At 35.9% G+C, this 23,978-nt stretch overlaps 1 protein-coding gene across 7 annotated transcripts in view; it reads right to left on the reverse strand.

Annotated features, from left to right (window-relative positions):
* Positions 1 to 6,731: 6,731 nt before the first annotated feature.
* The window catches only part of LOC136836568 (alanine racemase-like), a 165,155-nt gene continuing 147,908 nt past the window's right edge, over positions 6,732 to 23,978 (reverse strand). For all 7 annotated transcript variants that reach the window (XM_067101020.1, XM_067101021.1, XM_067101018.1 and 4 more), the window contains 4 exons: positions 23,127 to 23,338; positions 22,341 to 22,450; positions 10,118 to 10,351; positions 6,732 to 9,944 (listed from right to left, as the gene is read on the reverse strand). In XM_067101020.1, coding sequence (XP_066957121.1) covers positions 9,688 to 9,944; positions 10,118 to 10,351; positions 22,341 to 22,450; positions 23,127 to 23,338 — 813 coding nt within the window. In that variant the 3' untranslated portion in view covers positions 6,732 to 9,687. The remainder of the gene's footprint in view (positions 9,945 to 10,117; positions 10,352 to 22,340; positions 22,451 to 23,126; positions 23,339 to 23,978) is intronic.

The following is a 23,978-nucleotide window of genomic DNA, read 5'->3' on the forward strand; positions in this document are numbered from 1 at the left end:
CTCTCTTGTTTATGGTATTTAATCCTATTACTGGTGTTAAGACACTGTATAGCTTTTCTGATTTATGGTATTGCTAACAAAGCGTACTTCCAGGGTGATGACATACAGTATGTGAAGCATGGTGTTGAAACTCAGTACTGGTTTGAAGATATTTGACTTCATGGATTTGAAGCTGTGAGTATCATTACTCCCAATGAGAGGTTAAGTCTGTGTATCTATCTGATGGCTGGCAGAATTCAACAAAATTCTAAGCGTTGATTTTTAAGAAAATCTCAAGAAAGTTGGCCCTCAAGACAAGTAATAAAAGATTAGAGTTTAGAGAGAAAGTTACTGTATATGTTGGGGGGTGGTTTGCTTAACGTTATAGTGGTATGTGATCTCTAAATGCTCTGGATCTGCAGTAATTGAAATCAGAGACTTTGTAATTTAAGTTTTATTTTTTAGTGTGTGGATGGTGCCATTGATGATTCCATGTGAACTGTTTTATGAATGAAGCATTAGCATTAACAAATTTGTAGTGAGTTGCATTAAACTGTTGTTTGTTTCTTTCAAACAAACTATTACTTTAAGCCTTTCCTTTGAAATGTAGACTTCATATATTAATTTTTAAAGAACATTTTTATTTGTTAGATGACTATATCTCACCATCAAAGTGGTCTTCCAGTTAATGTGGTGCATTCTTGGACTCATTTGCTATTCCTGCCTTACTTTCCTTTTCCACTGTAGATAGTCTTCTCTGCCCAGTAAAGGCCATCGAGACGTACCTCCAACAGACTTAGGTCTTTTGTACCTTCTTTCTCTTCCTTCATGCTGTCGATCAGATACTGCCTGACTTCAGTGTGGGTTATTTCCTGAATGTATATCTTGGCTATAGCAGTGAAGTCCAGGTTAAAAGGTAGACCACTGCACTACCATTTCATGGTGCGTTACTTTGCTGTAGAGACCATGAAGCTTGCTGACTTATTGTGAAGATGTGGAGGCTACAAGAAATTTTTTTACATATTCATACAGTTCATAAATCAAATTTTCAGTGTCATTCTATTTTCCCATATTTGTTGAGATGGAGATTAGCACTGAGGAACAATGCTTTTCCTTGTTGGCAAGTGGAGTGTGAGCTGGACATGGGGTGTGGGGTTTTTCCTCTTTCAAGATCTGTCAAGTTGGTGCAGGTGGGAGGCCCTTTGCATGGGGTAAAGTAATTTAAGATTAGTGGGTTTGTAGAGGTAATGTGTTGTTTTGGAAAACATATTGACATCAGTGCATATGACTGAGTGTGTGGGAATGCACTGGTTTTTATATTAAGACTAAGGAAATGGACATCTCGTAGTCATATCTGTATGAATTTTGTTCAATAAATACTAGAGTTTGATGCTGGGAAGTTGTGGCTCATTAGGAAGGTGGGAATTATGATGTTCCCTAGCTAGTAGTGTGCTTTTTCTGCACAAGACAATTTTTCAAGCACCAGGAAAAACTGCCTTTTTTATTTTCAGTCCTTTTCTGCCAAGTCTATTGACATTTTCTGGTATTACATTGAGATGTGTGTGTATTTTAGTACCAATCCTGTATGTAATGACTTAGCAATGTGGTTACACCATTCATATGTTTCCTTACTAGTGATTTTTTTTCATCTGACTCAGAAAATAGATTATATTGTTTCTTGAAGTTTTGTAGGTTTGCAAACTCACAGGGCTCACAAGAACTCTAGTTAGGGAAGGTTGAATGTATATGCAAGTTGAACTAGCCAGATATCCTCAAAGTCTTAGACAGTATATACCTAATGAATAGGTAGGTTTAGGATTCTGTAGATGATTGTAAGAGTTCTTAATTTTAGTTTTACTTTTCCATGCCTTTTAACTATTTAGTATATTCTCAATTAGAAGTAAAGCATTTGTTTTCCATTTTGCACCTTAGAGAGCTTAGTATGTACAGTGGACAAGCTATTGCCTTAGACCAAACTTTATACTTTGGTTTGAAATGGAAACTTAATTCACATAAGGCAAAGAGAAGTTCTTGCATCAGTAGGGATGAAAAATACTCTCAAGTAGAAGAAGAATAATGTATCTTTCATATTGCCATTCAAGTTCAGATTAAAAGCCTTAGAATAATCGTTTTGTTAAATAATGCAACAATTGCTGCAAACTGAAAGGACCATAATCAATAATCAGCAAGGATCACCAAGTGATACAACAGCTGCCAAGTGATTAGCTCCATCCCAGAGCTTCTAAGGGGTCATTTGCTTTTTAGACTCTCATGTGGACCTGTTCACCTCACTCGACAAAATAACAACTACGTGGCTGGTGCCCTCTTCCCAGACTCAGCTGCTTTGGAGGTAGGGTCCTTGTGGTACCCCTGGGATGTTCTGGGTTTTTACACCTTTCATCCTGTCAGTCTGATGATATTTGAGTTTGACAAGATAAGGTCATTCCAAAACCTTAATGCAACTCATCCCTTGAATTGACCCCTGCGAGAACAGGACTGGGACCTGTTTTACCTCTATAGAGAACTCTTCTGTGTTGTACTTAAATGATCTTGGTTCCATGATTTCCAGGGGACTTTTTGCTTTTGAGACTCATTACCAGACTCAGCAGTTTGGATGCTCGAGAAATAATGCCTTTCCTCCTTTCAGTCTGTTGGGATCTGTTTTGCTTGAGCTGGCCTTGACAGGAGTTATATGGGGACTGGTATTTCCTTGACAAACCTTCCCAGAGAATTCTTGCTGTGGCTCAGTCTGTGGTCAACCCCATGTTGAAGTAATACGTCAAAATGTAGACCTCCTCATCTGCTTGAAGAACTCTAATCCTTCTTCCAAGGGAAATCCATCTTTAAAAGGCTGCCAGTGCTTGTTTGTTACCTTCTATTCCTCATTGCTCTGTCTCCTAGAGAAGTTAATAAAAGAACCTATTTTACAGTTAAAGGCATTCAGGCTCTGCTATCCCTGCCCTATTCAAATAATTTTTCTCCATCATTTGCTAAGTTGGAGATGGCGCTCCTCCTAACTCAGGGTTGTTACCTTCATAAACATTAATATGCTTTCTTTTGGTCTACTGTTGGCTTGCAGTGAGGTAATCTGACCACATCTTTCCTACCTCCAATGGATTAGCAGTCTTATGAACTAGATAAACCTCTTAAGATGAACATCTGGCCATCTGGGTCACATATTTAAAGTCTGTTGACCTTAACATATGATTAGAACTCAGTGAATGGCCCTGTCCCCTCAGTGGGTTGACAAAATAAAAGATTTAGGTGCAGTACTGTCCTACTTGAGAACATCATGACAGGTGAAGAGTTGCTCTCTTCTTCAGTCACCTTTCCACCTTAGATATTTGGCTGTGTAAGGCATTAGTTTGTCCATTGTAGGAATGCACTTTGAAAAAGTAAATGTACTGTATATTAATAACTACGGACCATTGCCATATGCTAAGGTTTCACCTGATCTTATTAATTTGAGAACAGATTCATACTGAATGGCAGTTTGAAAAGTTCAGTATCTTAACTTACACGAGGGGAATCTGTTTTTTGACCAGTGTGTGTTTGCTTGCTTTGAACCAAAGTGCAAGTCAATACCTGTAGAAGGCAAGGTACATTTTTATGAAACAAAATGTAAAATTTTTGTAATTTCCTTTTGGAAAGTGTGTTTTTTATATTTATTTATGCATATGCATTTGTATTTTTTTACAGTTTACTTAAACTTCTACTGTGGCTATTTTTTTAATTTTCAAAACAAAGTAAAGATTCTTATGAAGAACAGTTTCATGAGTTATGGGAAAAAAGCATTAGTGCATAAAACATTATTCAAAGTGTGCTTTTGCAGATGTATTTTGAATTCCTGTTCTGTTTGTTTTGGCATAGATTATTTAAATCTATACATTCTGGTGAATCTTTCTTGTAACGTATATTAGCAGAAAGTACCAAAAAGAATAGTGTTTCATTATGAACACCACTTTGTAGCTTATGTTAAGCACATGTGTCTAACTGTTATTATTGCACTATAATTTAAAGTGACCATTGAGCCAGAAGTTGTGAATCTCATAAAATCAGATGGATCAGTAAAAAATTATATATATATATATATATGCATTTTGATTCACTAATATTTAGTCTGGCATGTCCATCTTCTTTTCAAATTATATTTTGTATTTAGGTTGTGATGTCTTTATTTTCATTTAATAGTAAAATAAAGAAATTACTTAATGCAAGTCTTAAGATTTGTAGAGACTTCAGTTACTTTGTAAATTGGGTTGATGTGAAACCTGTATCACTTAGGGTGCTACCTGTGAATATCTATCAGTTTATAAGATATATTTGAGTAAAATTAGTGGAATGAGAGAGATCTTATGTGTTTTAAACTAATGCTGTACAGTCAGTCGCCGGGTTACTTCAGGGGTTCTGTTCCTGAATCGTCATGTAAGCTGGAAAACGAAGTAAGCCGGAACACCATATTAAAAAATTGCTAAAAATGAGAAATAAAGTAATGAAAGCCCTAACTTTAATCCTTTGGTTGTATTTACTTTGCTTCTGGTGAGGTTTGCATCCATAATCTTGTAGAATTTCCTCCAAAAATGTACAAATATTCTTCTGTCGTTTACAGTGCGCTGTAAGACTGAAACGATGTAACTTCACAACATCTGCTGTAACCCGGAACAGACTTTTTGATGAATATTTTTGAAAAGCGACGTTAGCCAAGACTGACATAACCCGGGGACTACCTGTAGTTTGATTTGAATGTCCATCATTAGTTGGATACTTGTTTTTACAGTTCCACACAATCCTTGATAGTTTCCCCAAGTTATTTGGAGCTATAGCAATGATATCTAAACCGTTCTTAGTTGCTGGTGTAAAACTGGTTTGGGTCAGTTATATATAGGTGTAAGTAGACTGCTGTTGGCAGGTATTCTTTGTGATTATTGGTCTCCACAAGAGTCAGCCGTTTTCATGTTAACCCTTAAACGCCTACTGGACGTATCATACGTCGACTAAAATTGTCTGTTGGGTGCCAAGTGGACGTACCGTACGTCGACTACAAAAAATTTCAACCTTCGGTCAACTTTGACTCGACCGAAATGGTCGAAAAACGCAATTGTAAGCTAAAACTCTTACATTCTAGTAATATTCAATCATGTACCTTCATTTTGCAACAAATTGGAAGTCTCTAGCACAATATTTCGATTTATGGTGAATTTTTGAAAAAAACTTTTCTTACGCCCGCGCGGTAACTCGGCTGAAAATTTCAGAAATTCTTTCGTAATTTTGTCGTAATTTTTGCGCTGTTCTATATTAGCTGTTACATAAAGTTTTATATATGAAAATGTGCGCAAGTTCATGTACAATACAACAGAAAATAACTCATGGTTGTAGCTTCTATCAGTTTTGAAATATTTTCATATAAATCACGATAACTGCCAAAATTTCAACCTTTGGTCAACTTTGACTCAACCGAAATGGTCAAAAAACGCAATTGTAAGCTAAAACTCTTACATTGTAGTAATATTCAATCGTTTACCTTCATTTTGCAATAAATTTGAAGTCTCTACCACAATATTTCGATTTATGGTGAATTTTTTAAAAAAAGATTTTCCTTACGTCTGCACGGTAACTCGGCCGAACATCTCAGAAATTCTTTCGTCTCGTTGTCGTAATATTTGCACCGTTTTATATTAGTCGTTACATAAAGTTTATGTGAAAATGTGCGCAATTTCATGTACAATACAACAGAAAATAACTCATGGTCTGTAGCTTTTATCAGTTTTGAAATGTTTTCATATAAATCACGATAAATAAAAAAAATTCGACTTTCGGTCAACTTTAACTCGACCGAAATGGTCGAAAACTGCAATTGTAAGCTAAAACACTTACAGTCTAGTAATATTCAATCAATTAGCTACAAACGGGAAGTCTCTAGCACAATATTTCGATTTATGGTGAATTTTGAAAAAACATTTTTTACGTCCAAGCATGTTAAATTCATGCATCATTTTGTGATAATATTTCCTCTGTGTTGCTTTGACCGTTTTACAATTTGTTATATACAAAAATCATCGCAATTTAGTGTACAATACAACTAAAAAAATTAACTCATTAGCTTTAACCGATGTGCTTACAGCGCGATTTGTATACAATTATATAAGAGTTTTTTTAGCTGTCATATATTCCAATATTTATATATGATAATGATATTTTTTTTCATTTCTGATGGTTGCATACTAAACTTCAGGCAATGACAAAAAAGGAGCAAAAATGAACTCTTAATCTTAAAAACTAAGCGTGCTGTGATTTTTGAAAAAACTTTTTTCCGCTTCAGCGCTAACACACCTAAACGCCCGGCATACGGAAGACGTTTTTGTAAATAGAAGCTCAGCGTTTAAGGGTTAATTTTTTACTTGCAGAATTTTATCCCACTCTTGTACCAAGTGTCCATAAAACTTTTTTCAACACAGAAGACACTTTACAAAATTACAATAAATGGATGTCTTCTATTCATGGTCATGGACTTTAACAACCATGACAACCAATGCCTAAATTTGAATGAGATACATATTTTCACCAAGCCCTGGCTCATTCAAAGAAAGCAAACTGCAAAAATTAAAACCATCTTTAATTTTTGCAGTCCACTAGTGAGAGGGACATTTGTTAAGGTAAGGGTCTTTGGTCAGTTAACCATTGTCAAGGTCTCATAGGAACTGACTTCTGGGTTTTATTCTTTCCCCTATGTGCTGGCAATAGTAAAGACTTAATTTTGAATGATTTTATTTAGCTAAATATCACTATTTTATGATTATAAATATAATACAAAGTGTTTCATGCATGTGCAGTTATCAAATTTTAAGGTACTTAGCATGAGCAATATAGTTTCAAAGTATTATTATGTGAGGTTCTGACATTTCATGACTTCAAAAACATTCTAAATATCTGCTCAAGTAAAAAATCTGAGACAAAAGTCATTTAATTATGTTTCCAGCATAACACATCATTCTGTTCCATTCTTTTGGTTACACTGTATTGTAATCTCTAAATTAAGAAGTCAGGAACTAACAGTTACAGCAGTACAAAAATAACTTATCTACTCATGAATGAGTTATCATTATACTACCTGTTTATAGTTTATGCCATGTCCACATGGTTGAACTCTGTCTGCAGACACAAAGGCATTGTCTGTAAACGGGCAAGTTAAGTGGACAAAACCACGAAATGTACATGTTTGCTGTTAAAGAGGGCACAAACAATGCCCTTGTTCTGACTTTGAATATGAAACGACGACGCTGCCAGACACAAAATCAGTTTTCAGTCTGTTTCTATCCTGACTGAGTTAAGAACATTTATTTTTTCTTAGATTTATTACTGTGCATCATGTCCAACTCAAACACGTATTGGTCTCGGGATAATATTATTGAATTAATTGAAATATCATGGAAAGTTACAAAGAAAGAAGTGTTCCTTACAGGAATAGAAACAAACGTGCTGCAGCCCTCAAAGAGATAACCAATAAGATTACCAGTAAAAAGCTTCAAAGTTTTGACAAGTGATGTGAAAAAAAATAGACAATCTCAGAAACCAGTACCGTACGGAAATGAGGCAAATGAAAATGTCAAAGAAGTCGGGAAGTGGAACAGATGGTATATATACGCCAAAGTTGTGGTGTTAAATCTTTTTTAAATGATGGCGACACTACAGGACCGTCTGTGTCAAATATGCCAAGCAGCGATAACCAATCTTCTGATCATTCCTGCAGGTACCCTGCTGAGGAGGTTTTAGGTGAAGACCATTCTGACTCTGAGGTATATGTATCTCTCTCTCTCTCTCTTTCTTGCTTCAAATATTTTTTTTTTTTTTTTTTTGTTACATTTAGCCTTTGCAGTACTGTACTTATTTAGTGAAAATACATGAAATAGTTTTATACTGAATATATCTGTTCTACCTATGAATGATAGTAAAAAGACAGTGCACAATAATTGATGAGTAGTTACTAGATCAGATATCAGTTGTTTTTAATCAAGATATTCCTAACAAACCATATAGGTCGGGGCCCCTTCGAGGTATTCCACATCCTCAAAAAGGGTCAAAATCATTAACCTATTAATCTCTCCCTTGTAACTTACTAGTTTAGCACCCACCAGCAATATTGTTTAAAACAAGTTTTTACTAATTTGGTGGAATAACAAAGAGCTGGCTGTGCCGGTAGGGGGGTGCGGCTGTAGAGTAAGCAATACTAAAGGGTTTTTGCAGTGTCCCTTCGGCCCCAGACGGAAATGTTTTAAACCTTCTACTTTAATTCCCATCTTAATCCATTTCTTCCATCTTGCTGTCCGTTTTCTTTAAAAATTATTTTCCGTAGCACTGAAAGACCTTGTTGTCCCAGTGCTTGGTGTAAGCCTAAATTCTATATTTAAATGAAATCAGACTGACCTAGGGTAACCAACTGATATACAATCACAGAAACTGATAACTGAAGTACATTCAAAATTTGAAATCTCCGTCATGGCCACTAGGAGACCAGGTTGCTGCTGAGGACTATTAACGGCTTCTTCAATGACTGATGATGACATTTCATCAGTCCTCAGCAGTAATCTGATTTTTTTTAAGTTGTGAACCAATGGGATAAGCTCATGGCTTTCATCTAGCCCATGGTTGTGAAAAATGAGAAAAAGAGAGAACTAATCCTTCAAGTAATGATAAACCTTTTCTCTTGAAGGCAGAAAGGCTATAAGAATCAGGGAAAACCACAGCAGGTAGAGAGTTCCAAAGCCTAGAGGTAGTGGGAAAGAAAGTTACTGTACTGCTGGATATGAGGGTTGCACAGTTCCACAATGTACTTGTGAGAAGCTACAAGTGGCCATGACGGATATTTTAAACTTTGAATGTATTTCAATTATCAGTTTCTGTGAAAGGTGATTGTACAAAAATTGGTTACCCTAGTGGGTGATTGCTGATACTGTTAATTTTGATAGAATTCTCATCATACCACAACTGACTGCATTGCATAAGTTTTTCTCTGTTATTACACTACGCAACAATATCTCACCTTCACATAGTCCTCTTTCAAAGCTTCATATATAGCCTTACACACCTCTGGTATAATGATGGAAAGGCTCTGTTTTGAAATCCTCGTATCAAATTGGAGTTGCGTTTACGAGCAGCCGACTGCTAAAAATCGAAGTGTTGCCTCTAGACATGCATCTAATGGTATAGCTTGTCTCGTATTGGTATCTTGTTTCTTGATATAAGGGTCTACTTTAACCAAGAGAGTATAAAAAGAATTAACGTCCATCCTCAAGTAGGTGACGAACAGAGTTTCACTTTCATCTTGCAATTCCCGCAACAGTCATGGAACTTCCTAATGTGTCACGTCGTTTGAACCACTCTGCAATCCACTTTTTTTTATGGAGGTTTCTCAGTTTCTTCTTTATACATGCACCAATTATTATGGTGTAGAGTGCTATCTTCTTTTTACGGAAGACTCCGACCATTGTTATCGTACCGTATTACAATACCACAACCACACGCTGCCTCGACTTGCTGCCGACTGATTAGTGATTACCTAAAGCCCATAACCCACCTGTCGTGTAGCTCTGCCGTTTGGACGAAGTTTCGGTCAGAGTTTGCATACTTTGTATGGTAAAGACATAGTCTGAAGACAGAGTTCGACCGTGTGAAAGTGGCATAACACTTCACATAAAAATAACATTTTATAAATTAACATGTATAACCCAGAGAGGGATATGTCTCTACAATTTTCCCGTTTCTGGAATATACTCTAGCAAGTCTTGTGGACCAGTTTCCAGGCATTTCGTAAACTGCTGCTCCCAAATTTCTTGCCATTCCAACTGCTGAAGTTGTGTCATCAAAGTCATCTGTTATAATTTGGAAAACTTCGTTTTCCTCTGGAGCCTCCGGAAGGCGCACGGTAATGGAGTCCATTGAAACTCGCCCTACAATGGGGCACAGTTCCCCTGAAAATACAGTACAACATTATACATCTGCCCTAACCTATTAAAGATATTTCCACAGTCACATATTTCTTTAGCTGTAACATCTTCAGAAACTGTCTTTGAAGCATTCAGAGACTATCTATTATTTAACCTTGTGGCTATCAAATTAGCATTTCTAAAATCATTATTCTTACCTGTCTTGACTCTCCGAATTCCCCCAATACCATTGCTTAGTCGTCGGCTCAGACCATCAGACCATCCTGTGGTGAAATTTGCTATCCATTCATGTGATAGTGTTTCATAAAGTCCATCATAGCCTATGGTACGACCAGGTGCTAAAAGCTTGTGGTAACTTGGCTGACCTAAAACTGACACTGCAGGCTTAAAACCACACTTGACAAATTGTTCAACCCCTTCCCGATCACTCCCTGTAAAAGAAGTTTGTAGATACAGTATATGTATATGTATGTATGTATGTATTGTATAATCTCAAGAAAAGATCAGATACTTCCTCAAAAAAATTAACATCGCAACAATCATCAGATAAAGTTGATGTGGATACGATATGCAGATCTCCCCCAAAGGGTAAAAAAACCAAAGGATCGTGTATGGCATGAGATTGAAGGTACAGTATGTATACCGGAAAGAAGTCCAGATGTTCACATGGTAAGGAAGTGATTATACACAAGCCAAGTAAAGGATCCACGACTCAAGTACTGTACTCACTGATTAAGTGACTTGTAAAATACTGATGTGGGGTGCCATTTCTTGCAATAACACCAAGACAACTGTAATACAAGAGGAGTGCCTACCATCTCAATAAAATATGCTTTGCTGGGACTGCAAGCCCAAAACAAAAAGACATCCAAATAGTTGAGCCTCATTGCATAATTAGCAAAGGAATTTTCTGAGTGGCATCTCTAAGATCCTGCTTATTGGAAAGCAGCCTCAAAATTACATTTAAAGTTACTGATGATGGTGAGAGACCACTGCAGGCAGGATCTGGAACTGTCTGCTCAAGGCATATTAGCAACCATAGCTTGTGTCCCCAGAATGAACTTTGGGACTACTGTTACCTTGTGCTCCTCAACCCAAGTGAATGTGTTCCTCCCTCATCCCAGATCTACAGGAGTAATTGCATTGATAGATGTTAGTTAGTTGGTTAGTTATAAATGATTTGTTTAACCAGACCTCTGAACCTTCTCGAGCTGGGAAAAAAAATAAAAAAAGAGGGGGGGGAAGAATGCATAAAAAAAAAAAAATTAAATAAATAATAAAAAAAATGGGGAAAAAATTAAAATAAAATAAAAAGTTGAGGGAAAAAAAGAAAAACAAGAGGGGAAAAATTATATTTTATTAATTTAATTTTGTTTAAGAAGAGAATGATATTATTAATTGAAAAGTTATACCTTCAGCTAGAATATCCTTTATTGATTTATTTTGTAAAAGTATTTCTTTCATGTTGCCATCTGAGACAGTCAAGATATGTTTGATTGTTATTGGGATGTTACATCTTTCACAAGTTATTGGATTTGTGCACACAGTTGACATCAGATGACCATGTGTGAGTCTGGAATGTCCTTTTCTGAGTCTAGTTAAAATTACTTTATTAATTTTTTGTTTTTGGGTAGAAGAATGCCACTTTTTAACTTCGTTCTTAATTTGTCTTAGTTTGTTTTGAGGGGGTATATTTGTCAATCATTTTGCCAATCCTATATATTAAGGTTTAACTGATGCTAGCCAGTATGATATGGGAGCTTTCATAGTAGTTGGGGGATTGTACAAGCCAATTTAGCAGCTTTATCTGCTTTCTCATTACCCTCAATGCCTACATGGGCTGGGATCCAACAAATATGAACTTGAAGGCCATTTGTAATTAATTGATGAATGTCCCATTGGATATTTTGGACAAGGTGATTATTTGATTTAAATGATCCTATTGCTTCAATTGCACTTCTTGAGTCACTCAATATGAGTGCTGAAGGAAGTCCTTTTTGGATATAATCTGGAGAGCCAATTGTATGGCTGTTAATTCAGGTGTAAATACTGATGATGATAAGAGGAAGGCCCATTTGGATAGCTTCATCACTTGAATAGGCTGATGAGCCAACTCCAGCTTCAGTTTTGGATCCATCTGTGTAGATTATGAAGGGATTACCCTTCCGTCTTATGTGTTCCACTGCATGTTGATGGTACATTTCTGTGTTGAACATATATTTCTTTGAAAGATATGATAAATATGCGCACATTTTTGCCCTTTTTGGTGTCCATGGTGTGAACTGATTTATTTATTGGGTAAATGAGTTTTGATTTGGGTTATTTGTATTTTGATTATTGAGAAATTTATTTGATACAGGAGATGTGCCTGCTTGAAGGGATAAGCCTCTTCTTAAAGTAATTAGATCTCTGTAATATTTTAGAGGCAGTTGGCCTGCTTCTCCTAGGTTGGAGACAGTTGGAGATGAGCGGAAGGCTCCTGTACATACTGTATACACACTCCCTTGTGATGTAAAGCATCTAGAGATTTTGAGAGTTGCTTCTGAGGCAGTTGAATAAATTGGACAGCTATAATTTACAATTGATAGTACTGTTGCATTGTACAACACTAATATTGTATCTCGTACTTCACCCCATTTGGTGTGTGAGATTTTCTTTAATAATGTAAAGATCCTTTGGCTTTAGATCCTTTGGCAAAAATTATGAAATATAATTGATATTTATCTTTCCAATAAAGATTTAAATTGTTTGTTGTTTCAACCATCAACAATGCCATTTGTTTTAATTGATTATATCCAACTGGTATTTATTTGTTGCTATATTAAGTATTCTTTGACTATGTCTCAGAATAACTTGAATAATATATTGTATTTATCTTGCACATATTTATCTTCATTATAAAGATTTAATTTATTGGTTTGTTGTTTCAACCATCTTTTGTCTTTGTAGAAGACAATGCCATTTGTTTTATTTATCGACAACTTGAAACCTACTGAGTTAGTCCAACTGGTTATATTATTTGTTGCTATATTAAGTATTCTTTGAGCATGTCTCAGAGAATAACTTGAATAATATATTACAAAATCATCCACATACAAACTATTTTGTACACCCTCAGGCAGGTTCACAAATCATTATCTATTGCCAGGGCAAATAAGATGCAGCTCAAAACACTGCCTTGAGGGATACTCTCCTCTTGTATGTAGGAATTTGAATATGTATTTTCTATGCGTACTTGAAATGTACTATTTGTTAAAAAATTGTTAATAAATATTGGAAGGTGACCTCGAATATCGGACCTGTGGAGTTCGTGCATAATGTTGTATCTCCATGTGGTATCATATGCTTTTATTCTGTATCAAAGAAAATAGGCACTGTCAGCTTTTTCTTTTCAAATCCTTTTTTAATATGATCTTCTAATTGAGTTAATGGGTCTAGTGTAGATCTACCAGCTACTGATCCCAATTGGGTAGGTGATAAAATTGAGTATTTTGTTATGACACTTGTTAATCTCAAACTAACCATTTTCTCCAACAGTTTGCACAAGCAACTCTTAGTGATACTGGCCATTAATTAGTGGGGTTGCTAGGGTCTTTTCCTGGTTTACTGATGGGTAAGATTATTGCATGTCTCCACTTAGTTCGGAAGACATGCGTTAGCCATATATTATTACATAATTTTAATAAGAATTCTTTAGCTAGTGTAGTAAAATTTTGGATCATTTCTAAAGAAATCATACCCTGACCCGGAGCTGATGATTGACATGATTTTAGGGCAAAATTAAGTTCACTCATATTGAATTCTTGATTATAACCAAGGTCCTCATCAGTTTCAAGATTAAGTGTATGATTCATTTTTTGTGTTCTATTTCTTTTGAAGTGTTCATCTAAATTAGAATAAGTGCTAATATCTTCTATATGTTTGGCTAATATATTTGAAATATTTTGTAGGTTATGATTTAGTTTGCCATTACAGTATATTGTACTGGGCTTCCAGGTGGTCTTATATGTTTACCATTGATTTTACGAATTTTGTGCCATATTTCCTTAATTGAAGTATTTGGTGACAACTCTGAAATATAATTTTTCCACGATTGTGCTTTTTCGAATATTGTTTTTTGAAATTTTGCATTATATTTATTGTAAAGTGGTTTAATGTGATCAATAGTTATATTTATAACTATTATCTTATTTAGTTTGTTTATATTAAAAGGACCTTTATTAAGGGTGTTTAATCTAGACTTTAGTCTATTCAAATTACGTGCTAGAGTGTGTTTGGTTTGATTTAAGAGAGATAAATTGTTAGACCACCTTGGAACGGGGGATATATTAGGGGTTGAAGAAGTTTTGGGGATGCATTTATCTGCAGCACTGATTACAAAACTGGAAAAGAAATCATTTGTGACATCACTGTTTTGATTTACTGGAAAGGGAGGGATATTTCTAGTTTGTAAATTACTGTATATTTATCCCAATCAGCTTTCATTAAGTTATATTTTATGGGAAATGATTGTTTTTTGTTGTTCAAATAATTCAAAACAATTGGAAAGTGATCACTTGTGTATGAATCGTCTAGGACATTCCATTCCAATTTTTCGATTAATTCCAGTGAGAATAATGAAATATCTATTGAAGAGAAGGTCAAATGAGTTTTTGAGAAGTAGGTTGGTGAATCACTTTCATGCACGCAATGTAAGTTCTGAACATTTATGCAATTCTCAATGTTTGTGCTGGCCAAGTTACTAGCACGTGTGCTGTCCCATAACGGGTTATGGGCATTAAAGTCGCCTACTATTAGTAGGGGGCCATTTACATTATTTAGTATTTGTGGTAAAACACTAAAGTTTGAGTTAAAATTTGGCTGATTATATAGATTTAGTATAGAGATAATCTGATTGTCTGGTATATGCAATATGATTGCAGTTATTTGATATGACAATGAGGTAATATTTAAGGGTTCATAAGTTGAATCATCATGAACATATATAGCTGTTCCTAGCTTGCCATCCACTACTGGTGAGTGGCAAGCTAATTTATAGTTTCCAAAGTTCTTAGGAGTTGTACCAATATGCTACAGACATATGCAAATAGGTTTATGTTCCTTTAGTATTCTCTGGATTTCACCTAGCCAAAGCTGAGTAGAAAATCCATTCATGTTCCACTGAATTATTTTATTGGTCATTGTTTGGTGGGATTGGCGTTAGATTTTGTAAGTTAATTGTTGATTTAGCTATATCCTGTAACATTTTAAGGGAGTTTGTGTTACTTTGTAGCTAGGTTTGATTGCTGAATATTTGATGCATTGATTGGTTCTTCTTCATATTTCCTTATTAGCAAATCTATTTGAGTTTTGATAATTTTTTTTTTAGTTTTAAGGATTCCTAGCATAGTTCGCCATCTTGATGGAATGTTAAAGGGCATTTTCGGAACCTAGTACTGTAAAGTTATTTATGAAATTTCGGGTTATATTTTCATTTTTGTTAGGAAAACGATTGTACGTTATGATGAAACACTCTTGACATCCGCAAGATAAATCATGTTCCGAGCATTGAAGGAATGGTTCTGATCTCTAGGTCCCAATTATGTTTCCATTATTGGATGTTGAAATATTTTTGTTAGGAATTTCTGGTATAGGTATATTGGATCTCTGATGTGCTGGTATAAAATTTTGATTTGAATTTTGGGTTTATTATTATTATTATTATTATTATTCTTTGGTCTTGTTGAGGGTTGATTTGATGTGGTCGTGATTTAATAAATTTTATGGGTTTCTGATTCTTCAGTGGGATGTTTAATTGAAGGTTTCTTCGTTGATTTTGGTGATGAGAGTGCAGAAGAGTTAGTTGATTTATCCATATTTGGGGAATCATTATTTGTATTTGTCTTGGATTGTGGTACACTATGGATTTCCACTTGTGATGCAGTTAATGTAATCTGTTTCTGATTAATGGGCGAGACTGGGGTTTTGCTAGATCGATCTGTGAACGGAATGTTAGGTTTTTACCCTTAGGGGGAGTTCTATCAATTACTTTCCTTTTTTTATTATGGTTATTCTTGTCTATTAAGTTTTCTGTGGATGATGTTAGTGCATTATGAGTATCCAGATCTGGATTATTAACCTCTGTTGATTTTTCCATATCATTGGAATTCGTTTCTGAACTATTAACTGGGCTTGTTACTGGGGAGGTCTGTTGTGATGTAAGAGAGGTCTGTTGCAACTGTACTCTTGGGCTTTTAGGAGTAGTAGAGGTGGGGGAGAGGTGAGTCTCAGCTATTGTGTGTTGAGATTCTTTACGTTTATTATGAGTTGTTACAGCATTTAAATATTAATGGCATTTTACTGGATCATTGATTCCTCTCACCTTCAGTTTGAGTTTGGCTTCGTTAACGGGCATACCAGTTCTGTCCATTAACATTTGTAATTCTGTATATTAGTTAGTTAGTTATAAATGATTTGTTTAACCAGACCTCTGAACTCTTTTAGGGTTCTTCTCGGGCTGGGAAAAAAAAGGGGGGAAAGAGTACATAAAAATTAAGTAGTTAAATAAATAAATAAATAATAAAAAAAAAGGGGGAAATTTAAAAAAAAAATCAAGAGAAAGAAAAAGAAAAAAATGGAGGGAAAAAAAGGGGAAGATTATATTTTACTTATCAATTTAATTTTGTTTAAGAAGAGAATGATATTATTAATTGAAAAGTTATTACCTTCTGCAAGAATATCCTTTATTGATTTATTTTGTAAATAAGTATTTCATTGGTGATGCCATCTACAGCTCAAAATTCACAGATATGTTTTTGTTAAGTTAACAGATCCATGGACCTTTCACAAGTTATTGTTTGCTACAGATTTGACAGTCTTCATGACCATGTGTGAGTCTTATTCTTTTCTTGGTCTTGTTAAATATCTTTGAATTATATTTACTTTTCATGAATTCTGCCACTTTTAACATTCGTTCTTAATTTTTCTGACAGTTTGTTTTAGGTAAGTTTGTCCAATCAGTTTGTCAATCCCTATAAGTACTGGTTTAACTATTTAGCCATTTTTCTGTGGTGGTGGGTATTTTAGTAGTTTTTTGTATTTGCAAGACATATACATCTGTGTTGTTCAGTTTGCATACTTGATCTGTGAAAAAAATTTCAAATTGAAGGCCAACTGTAATAATATTTCCCGTTGGATATTTTGGACAAAGTGATTATTTGAAAAATGATCCTATTGCTTCAATTAACTTCTGCAGTCACTGAAGACTGAGTGCAGAATGAACCTCTTTTTCTGTTATAATCTTGAGAGCCAAGAACAGGTTCCATTCAGCTCTCAATACTGGTTTTATTAGAGTGAAACTCTTTGGATAGTTTTATCAGCTTGAACTTGTCTAAATGTAACCAACTCCAGCTGCAATTTTGGATCCATCTGGAAGATGATGAGGATTACTGGAGCAGATGACACATCATAATGAATGCACATTTCAGAGTAGTCATATATTTCTTTTGAAAGATATTAAATCTTCTGTATATTTTTCCCTTTTCCTAAGCATGGTCTGAAACAAGATTTATTTCTTGGGTAAATTATGACTATCATGTTATGTAATTAATAGAAAATTAGTTTTTATTAAAATGAGTTTTGATTTGGGTCAACAACCAATTTTGATTGAGTTTATTTGATGCAAAAGAAAATCATCTTTTGTCAGGATGGCCTCTTCTTAAAACACCTCTTAATGGATGCTAGGTTGGCCTGCCTCTGCTAGCAAGCTACACTTGTTTGTGTGTCTGCCTGTACAACTACAACCTCAGCAATTAAAGCATCTAGAGATTTTAAAGGTTGTTTCAAGTTAGCACCAGTTGAATAAACCCACAGGACAAAATTTAGTAATCAGCCAGTACTGTTGCATTGTTATTCTTCCTGCATCCTGACTCTTTGAATTGTAAGAGTTTCTTTAATAAAGTGAGCTTTAGATCCTTTGGTTTCTGAAATTGTTTCCCCAGAAATTTCAATTTAAATGTTGAATCAAAATAATTTAACCCAAATAGAAGCACTATTGAAAAATATTAATTTTCACTCAGAAAAGAGAAAACGAATGGTTTGTTGTTATCTGAAACCACCTTTTGTCCCACTATGAATGACAATGCCATTTTTTTTGAAGGGGGAACTACTGTAAAGCCCTTTGGGACTTTTTCAACTGCTGCTGATGACATTTAGATAACTTGAATTACCATTCTTTGATATGTTGATAAAAAAACTAAAACACTTGAGAAATCAATCTTACTAACCTTTGATTAAAATACAAACTTAAATGTAACAGAAATTTGGTTACTGTTCATAGTAATGTCAACAACAATCAGTTTTAGGTTTTGCAGTGGCATTTAAACACTACACATTTATAAGCTTTTATATTTCCAATTTGTCAGAGTGGCCTTCAGACTAGCATGACTGCACAAGCTTGATATGGAGATTAAATGTGACTACATCTTTTTGTTGAATGGCCATGTTTTTAACAGTCAGAACATTGGAGATGCCCTGGGACAAGGGGCAGCACATTGATCCAAATGTTCAATCCTTGGAACCTCCATCTTTCTTTTAACAGTTCCTGGTTTATTTTCTTTTATTTTGACCATTAGCCCAAACACATTTAACTTGCATACTAGTTACACCATAAAAAGAAGTACACTCAGTAAAATTAGCAAATGCTGCTGAACAGGTATATAAGGGAGTCAGATCAAGATGGCATTATACCACTCATCTTTGTGTAACAGAAAACCACTGTTCCTGTGTACAACCCAGTGTCCAACACTGGTCAAAGCTACTTTAATTTCACCTATTTGGTCATTTGTAGAAAAAATGCTGATTGGGCCCAAGAGCTGCAAAATCAAATTATAGCCATGGAGAAAACCACGCCCTTAAGTCATCCCCATACTCCACATCCTGTGTAGGTATTTGAGATCAATAATGTTCTGGATACATGGCTGGAAAGATCTGCTTTGAGCTTTAATACAAAAACCTGGACCAATTGTCTGGTCCAAATAATTGGTGTGTTTAAAATGAACCAGCTTGGACCCTGAAGTCGATTACCTGAGTTTAAATCTTTTTAAATTTTTGGATCAAAATGTTGATCTCCTAGGACATTACCTTGTATAGCCACATCATGAATGGCTTACCTATCTTCTGACTGTGCTCACTTCAAGTTAAAAGACTCCCCTGACTTTATCCACATCTTAGTCCCAAGGAATTGATTTTCTGGAACAGGATGTTCTTCGTTGTGCCATATCCATGGGCTTTTTTTTTATAAAATGAATGGTAGTTTTACAGCCAAATCTGTTATTCCTTACTATTAATGTCACTGCTCCTGGTGAACTGCCCTTGACCCATTGCAAGAAGTATTGGATAAAAAAAAAAAATTTAATAAATCTTGAAAAACTTGATATCATTGGCTTTTATGAATTTGAATGTTCCACTAATGGCACTTCTGGTCACTGAAAATCCCTAATATCTGCGTCCCTACCCACCCAAAATGGGATGGTATTTCATGATTAGTATGGCCCAAGTGTAAGCAAAACCCCTTGCTTATTGGGACTGAGTGTAATGTAATAAATTAAGATTTGGAGATCCCCATCCAAATCACAATATAGGCTAACTTTTGCATATTGTGTTCTACTGTCCTGTTCCCAATAGGCCCGCCAGGGATGCATGGCCAGCTTTTTAGATAGATAGTATCCGTGCATGAAAAAACAGGTCTTTGCATTAATCCATGGAATGATGGTTCTACTAGTTCCCACTATTTTACATTAAGAATAAACTGCTCCATGCTATGAAACCCTTAATATTTATTAATTTTGGTAATTTTGACAAAAGTGGAAAAATCCACAAAATTTCTACTAAAGTGTATTATTATATGTGGGACACTTGGGATCAAACTTAGGGGGAAAAAAAAATAGATCCCTAGGTTCGAGAGCCCCCTCACCACGTCAAGGTGGTCCCAATTTGAGGGGGCGCTGATAGACGTAATCCCAACACTTTGACCCTCTGCATATATAATCATAAACACTGGACTTAGATGCTGCCAAAGTTCAATACACTGATGTGGTGGTGGTGTTCTTTCTGCAGCCACAAGCTGCTTGTTTTAAGATCCAGGATACAAGCTCCTCAAGCTGAAAGCACTTGTAAACATGAAGGCCTCCTGATATGGCAGAAAAAAGGGAATGCCTTAATACAAGTTGCCTGGCTCTCTTTCCACCACCAAGTTTACTCTGTAGCACTTTAGCTGTCACTGGTACTGGATAGTTGCTCTCCACAGACAAGGCCTTCCAGCACCAACCAACTGGAGATATGGGAATGGACCCTGAATCTGCTGAGGAGAACCAACTTCTCAATGACCATCATGTATCATACCATCACCACCAAAGATCTGTGTATGGGTGATAACACCTTTTGACTGATTAACTGCCTCCTGGGCATAGTCAGTGCACCCTCCAAAATACTTAACTGCCATGGATGGGAGCCGATCTAACTTTCTCTGATTAACCTTTAGTCCTAAACACTGGCAAGGCTGTAGAAAAACTTCCAATGCTGCAGGAATTCTTAATAAAAAGCAGCTGTTACCAACCAATCATCTAGATAACATCTGTGGCAGAAACCTATTATGTGGGACTGGGCTCCATTGGTTCCATAGCAGTGCTGTTAACAGGCTGAAGCACTGGCTCTAAATATGGTACACCTTTCCTTCCCAAAGTGCAGATACCTTCTTTTAAGGTGGGTGGATGGGGATGGTCAAGTAAATGAGGATAGTGTCTGCAAGAAATGTCTAATCAATCTCCCTGTGAACTAGGTTTCCATCCTGAAGGAATTCAACCACAGAAATTCAATCAGACAGTTTTGATGTATAACTGGTGTCCAACCCAGAAGTCCTTTGGGATGGTGAAGAACTGGTTATACAGCTGAGAAAAGCCCCTAAATTATTTCCTTTTATGACATGGATTCCACTGCCTCATCCATGGGTTGCAAACTTCCATGCTGGGGGTGTTAGAATCAAATGTAAGTGGCTGGTGCGACATTGGAGCTTATCTCCTTCGAAATGTACAGCATAACACATTCGAAGTGCAGGACATTTACTACTCAGGAGCTCCATTCAAATCTTTTTTCTAGGATTTCCATTTATCCTAAAGACTAAGGCCCTCACCAGAGGGTATGATGATGGGGGATGTCCAAAAATTTCATCTCCCACCACCTCTTCTTGGGGAAATAGTTGTGGCTAATTTTCCCTTACTAGATCAGAGATGGAGTAAGGAGTGCAATGCTGGCAGGACACTCATAGCCTTCTTGACTGATAAGGATGTTTCTGTTAGTATGGAGTGGTCAACCTCAAAAACTGCTGCTTAATCAACCTCAACCTGAGTAGAGACTTCCACTGTTCTTGCTTTGCTGTTTTTATGGAAGAGGAGGCTGAAGAAGAAGAGGACACAGGTCTCCAATAAAAATGCAGATGCTCTTGTTGCCATGGTTGTGAGGCCCTTCCCGAAACTCCTAACCAGCCTTTGTGGAAAGAAGACGGGGTCTTGAGGGTTGAAGAGCTGCAGCTCTCACAAGTCAGCGGGAAAGAGAATCAATAAAAATTCTGAAGACTGGACCCTGTTCTTTCAACAGCATGTTAGACAAGGCATAGTGTTAACTAAACCTGGACTATTCACCATGCCTAAAGGATATCCTTTTGAGAGGGAACCTTATTTGCTCAATAAGATTACTTTTGTCACCAAGAACTCATTTCTATCAATTAAGAATTGCAAGGCCTTCCCTGCATAAACTCTTGAAGATGTCTCACTCCGGGGGAGACGAGGCAACCAAATCCCAAATGAAAGGAAGCAGGCACATCTTGCTGGTAACCTCTGTGACAACCACAAGCTTCCTCGGTTGGATGCCACAGCCTTGGATTTTGTAGAACAGCCTGAGGGCCCCTTTTAATAAAATGTAGGAAAAGACAAAACCTTTCAAGAAAAAGATAATCGTCAGAAAAGGAAATTATTTACAAGGTTTGCAGACTCAAGCATTATACTGAAAAATAGAGGGGAGGAATTTGTGAGAATTTGACCCTTCTTGAAAATGATTTTTGAAGCATGAGGGTATATGAGGCACTTGTTTGTATTTTTGCAAGCATAGTGATATTTGTATCATGAAAATTTTGTTACTGTAGTAACTTATCATGCTTCTCAACTTTCTTGGTAAAATGAGACAAACAGAGGAAGGAAATGTCATCCTGTGTGAATTATTTTCATTTAAAACTAGTTTATATCAACTTTGTAGAATCAAAACTATTTGTAACATGCTAACCCTAGATTACTGTAGTTGCATTTGAATTTGCATAATAACAGGTATTGCCCAAAACTACAAATAAATGCTAGAAATATAAACAAGATGCATTAAGAGAACTAATCAAACCTGAACATAATCCAGTTATGGCACCCCCTGGTCGTATAAAATCCAAGTCAGTGCCAATGCCTTGTACACACGCAGTTGTTGCTGCAACATGCCGTGTAATGTTCCTACTCCTGTGAAAGAGGGATAATAAACCTTACATATTCTGAAATTATTCAAGAAAATTATTTCTAAGAATTAATTAAACTGGTTCTGTCTTTCTGCACAAGAGCAAAGAAAAGGCATCACTGTTTGTGCGAATGTAGCTTTAGCTCTTCATCTACCATAAGATCTAAATACTTTGATAAAAATGTTACAGTTTTACCTGTGATCAACTTTAAAAGGATTACCAAGTCGTTATTTGTGATCAACTTGAACATGTTATATAAAGAACTCCACCAAAAACCTACCACCCTAATGTGATTGTTAATGAGAATGCAATCATTCCTGGGAGATACTGTTTGACATACTGTGGCATGCTGCACCTCTTATGCTCTTCTCATCTGGAAACTACGGCTCTTGGACGTATGGAAAATCGATATGATTTATCGGTACTTTTAAATAGCTCATGGTTATAAAGACTTTGTTCACCTTATTAAGTTGTTACTGACAAATGGCCCCTCTTCCAATCTAGTTCTGTTTTAATGTTTCATGAAGAGAGGACTGAATTTGATGGTACACTTTTATGTTTGCTCAAATATGTTACAATTGCTCTTATTACAAATACAGTAATAGTCTCAAGTGTAAAATGGACAAGACAGAAAGAAAGCGTTTTCATCATAATAAAAAGCACCAAAAATAAACATTTACTTGTATGGCTCAGTAGCATTCAGGAAGGTGTCCATTTGTTTTTGGTTCTTTGCTTTCTCAGTAATGGCTGACTGGAAGTGGGTGTACAAGGAACATATTTCGACATCCATTTCGTCCAAGGCCTTGATCATATTAGGAAGATCTTCTGGTTGCACCCCATATCTGGACATGCCTGTATCAATGTTGATAGCTACTTTTAGTCTTGACCCATCCTGAAATGATAAAGTAAGCAGTTTAAAAGATACAAAAATACACAAAATATCAATAAGAGGAGCATTCCAGGGAACCCTGGAGTCAAAAATAAAACTGACAGAATGACAAGGAAATTTGGGGAAGTATCATACAAAAAATACAAAGAAGAGGATCACACTAGACATGCTTCTTGCCCTTTAAATTAATACAATATAACACAATGACTAAATTAACTTTATGAAAAACGGTACAGCAACATCTTGACTCCTAATACTAAAGGTATAGTTTAGAGCCTAAATTTTGTGGTAATAAACTCAATGGTATTTGATAAACACAATGCACAGTATACTTTATAGTATACAGTATTGTGCACTGTGTATTTCAATCATTTTATGATTCAGAGACATAAGACCACTTATTTTTTCCCCCTAGAGAATACTTCTTCTAGCTCATCACACTAATAAACAATTTTGTGGATTTCAACATCTGCTTATCAGTAGCTATACCCCTGTAGGGGGGGTAGTGCCATCAGTGCACCTCATGCAGTGCACTGTAGGCATTACTTCTTATGGTTCTTTACAGCGTCCCTTCGGCCCCTAGCTGCAACCCCTTTTGTTCCTTTTACTGTACCCCATTCATAGTCTTTCTTCCAGCTTACTT

This window comes from Macrobrachium rosenbergii, chromosome 56 (genome assembly GCF_040412425.1).
Source record: "Macrobrachium rosenbergii isolate ZJJX-2024 chromosome 56, ASM4041242v1, whole genome shotgun sequence".
Taxonomy (NCBI): domain Eukaryota; kingdom Metazoa; phylum Arthropoda; class Malacostraca; order Decapoda; family Palaemonidae; genus Macrobrachium; species Macrobrachium rosenbergii.